Raw genomic sequence first — 2,565 nt, 5'->3', positions numbered from 1 at the left:
TCTGGTTGAATTGTCTCTCTAAAGAGACCTGCGATGACATGATGTAAATTATAGCTATAGAAATAAACTGCATAGAATTGAATGTTCATGTTACTGTTCTGTGCTTCGTCAAAACAGTGACTGATCTTCTCCCCCAGCTCCTCTGGTGAATCAGAATAAGTTTGGAGTCATGTGACATAAGCAGCATCAGGTGAGGAGACCCTGCGGTTCATGCCAGCCCTCAGGGACTCATGGCCCAGCTTTGCTTTGAGTGAGAAACAACGACTCCATACCTCCTCTTGGAAGAGGTTCTGTCGGTTTTTCAGAGCTCTCAGCCGGTTCTGCTTGTCTTCGTGGTCCAGGTGATCCGCAGGTGGTTGGAAGTAGCCCATCAGATCCTGGAGACTTAAACTGACTGAGTCTATTGGAAGGTTTAAAGTAGAACTTTTCCCCTTCTTTCTCACTGTGTCCAGCCCTCTGCAGATGACATAGAGCAGAATGATCACCGTCTGACCAAACCTTTCATGTACAGAGTTAGTTCAACAAATCATTTCATTTAGGGCTTTCTGTCCCTCCAGATTGCTTCTACAAACACTCGTGAAAGAAAATATCTATGTAAAGGTAGGGTAAGTAATCCTGTTGATGTAGCATTTGATATGGGACTCAGCGGGGGATTGACCATTAGGTAATACCAGGCAGTGACCTGTACAGATGTACATACTACATCTGTAAAGTAGACTTTGGTCAAACTCAGTTTCTCCTCCAACTTATAATTTCAGTAAAGTAATGGACTTTAACGACTTAAAGCTTCGGTTGATGTGAGGACCAGATAACAGGGAAGCCATGCAGTCAATCAAACAACGTTTTTATTAATAATTATTATCGGCTACTTTTATTAAAGCCTTAACGACATATCGCTGACGTCATGTTTCTCAATAAATACGTCTGAAAGAGTCATTTTTGTCAAAGTGAGAAATGAGCGTCCTTCTTAGCGCTGCTGCTCGTCTGATTAATCAATGAAAAGGTGGGAGTTTAGCTCCGTCCCTGATAGCGCTGAGGTCTGACATCTCTCTTTAAGACGGGCGTACACTGTACGTAAAATTGACAGACTGTAGTAGCCACGTTGCTCAGCCATGTCTTTGTCCAAATACGTCGTTGCCTTTTCTTTTTAGGGCTTTCAGCACAAAATTGCCCAAATAGCCAAGGCAGCGCGTTTCACTCTAGTGAGCTTCAGATTCCTCTGCTACTGGTTTGGCTTCCAGATAGACGAGTCCGAGTAGCGCCATCTCACTGTGGAGCTGAGTCCCACCTGGTTTTTAGACGTACAGTGTGAGCAGGTAGATCGCATCGGAGCATCGGGTCGCACAGTGTGAGAACAATCATGGTGAGCTGTGAAATTTTAAACCCTGCAGTTTCGTCGTACAGTTTGAGCTGTAGCTGCGTGCAACGATTGAAAATATCGTACAGTGTATACCCAGCTTTAGGTGCAGCTCTGCACCAGAGCTAAAACCAGGAGGGTGAGAGGGTGTGGCCTAAAGCACCTGATGAAAATGTTGAAGAGGAAGACAGTGCTGCGGATGACCCTGGCAGTGCGGCTCTCTTCATGTTGGGAGCGAGACAGCGTGAGCCCGTCGTCCATGTGGCCTTCATGGTGCATGATGGCCTGAGAAAAGAAAAGAAAAACGATTTCCTGAAAACATTTTCAATCTTGTTCAGTTGGAAAGTTGTTCCTGAGACTCTGTGTGCCGTTTTCACTGTGGTGAAGGTGAAATGAGGTCAGGAGACGTCAGCAGCTCCTCTGAAAAGTTCCATCTGTGGAGGAACAGGCTGAACGGTTCCACATTTAAACAGCTACACACTCAGCTGGGAATAAAAGCAGGAAGGCTGCTGTTAGAGATGCTAACGGTGCTAAAAGCACAGCCTGCAGCCTGCAGTGGGGCTGTTTAAACTGGTGACAGAATGCAGAGTTTCCATTGTCATAGTCATAGATGAATAACGATAGCTCAGTGGGTGAAATGGACGTACAGAGAAGTTCAAACTCCATCAACACCTCCTTTCTCTGCAAATCTAACTATTCTAAACTTCCACCATAAAACAGTGAATCCAAATGAAGCACCGAGTTGACGTAAACTCTGGGATGTTGCCTTATTTGGTTCTGGCCTGGACTTTTGTCACGCCCCAAAATTAACATCCAAACCAGCCCACTGGTTCTTGGAACCTCGATTCATGTTCCAAGAACATGAATAGAGGAAGATGGAAGACAGCAGTTTAGCTGTTTAGCCAACAGTTGGGTTTACTTCTACAAGAATTACAAAGCAGGAAGTTTCTCTATTGAAAATGAACCAGAACCACAGGTGGAAACGCAGTGTTTCAGGCTGACCGGAGAAAGGGGAACATTTTCACAGTTTTCCCAAGGATCCAAAGACTCCACAGGCATGGATTATTTCAGTCTATCAGAAGATCCCTGCAAAGTTTGATGCTCAGCTGTTCATTTGCTCGAAGCATTTTATTAAAGACAGCTTTCACAATCTTGGACAGTTCAAAGCAGGATCTGCTGAACTTCTTTTACTGAAACGAGGGGCTGTT

At 44.8% G+C, this 2,565-nt stretch overlaps 1 protein-coding gene across 1 annotated transcript in view; it reads right to left on the bottom strand.

Annotated features, from left to right (window-relative positions):
* ryr2 (ryanodine receptor 2 (cardiac)) overlaps positions 1–2,565 on the bottom strand; it is a 250,576-nt gene that overhangs the window by 181,418 nt on the left and 66,593 nt on the right. Inside the window, exons 11-12 of the mRNA XM_015379302.1 lie at positions 1,521–1,642; positions 215–456 (exon numbers count right to left, since the gene is read on the bottom strand). Coding sequence (XP_015234788.1) covers positions 215–456; positions 1,521–1,642 — 364 coding nt within the window. The remainder of the gene's footprint in view (positions 1–214; positions 457–1,520; positions 1,643–2,565) is intronic.

Source organism: Cyprinodon variegatus, unplaced genomic scaffold, assembly GCF_000732505.1.
Source record: "Cyprinodon variegatus isolate N-32 unplaced genomic scaffold, C_variegatus-1.0 Scaffold189, whole genome shotgun sequence".
In the NCBI taxonomy this organism is placed as follows: Eukaryota; Metazoa; Chordata; class Actinopteri; order Cyprinodontiformes; family Cyprinodontidae; genus Cyprinodon; species Cyprinodon variegatus.
The sequence above is the reverse complement of the archived record's forward strand: the minus strand, read 5'-3'. Positions and strand labels throughout refer to the sequence as shown.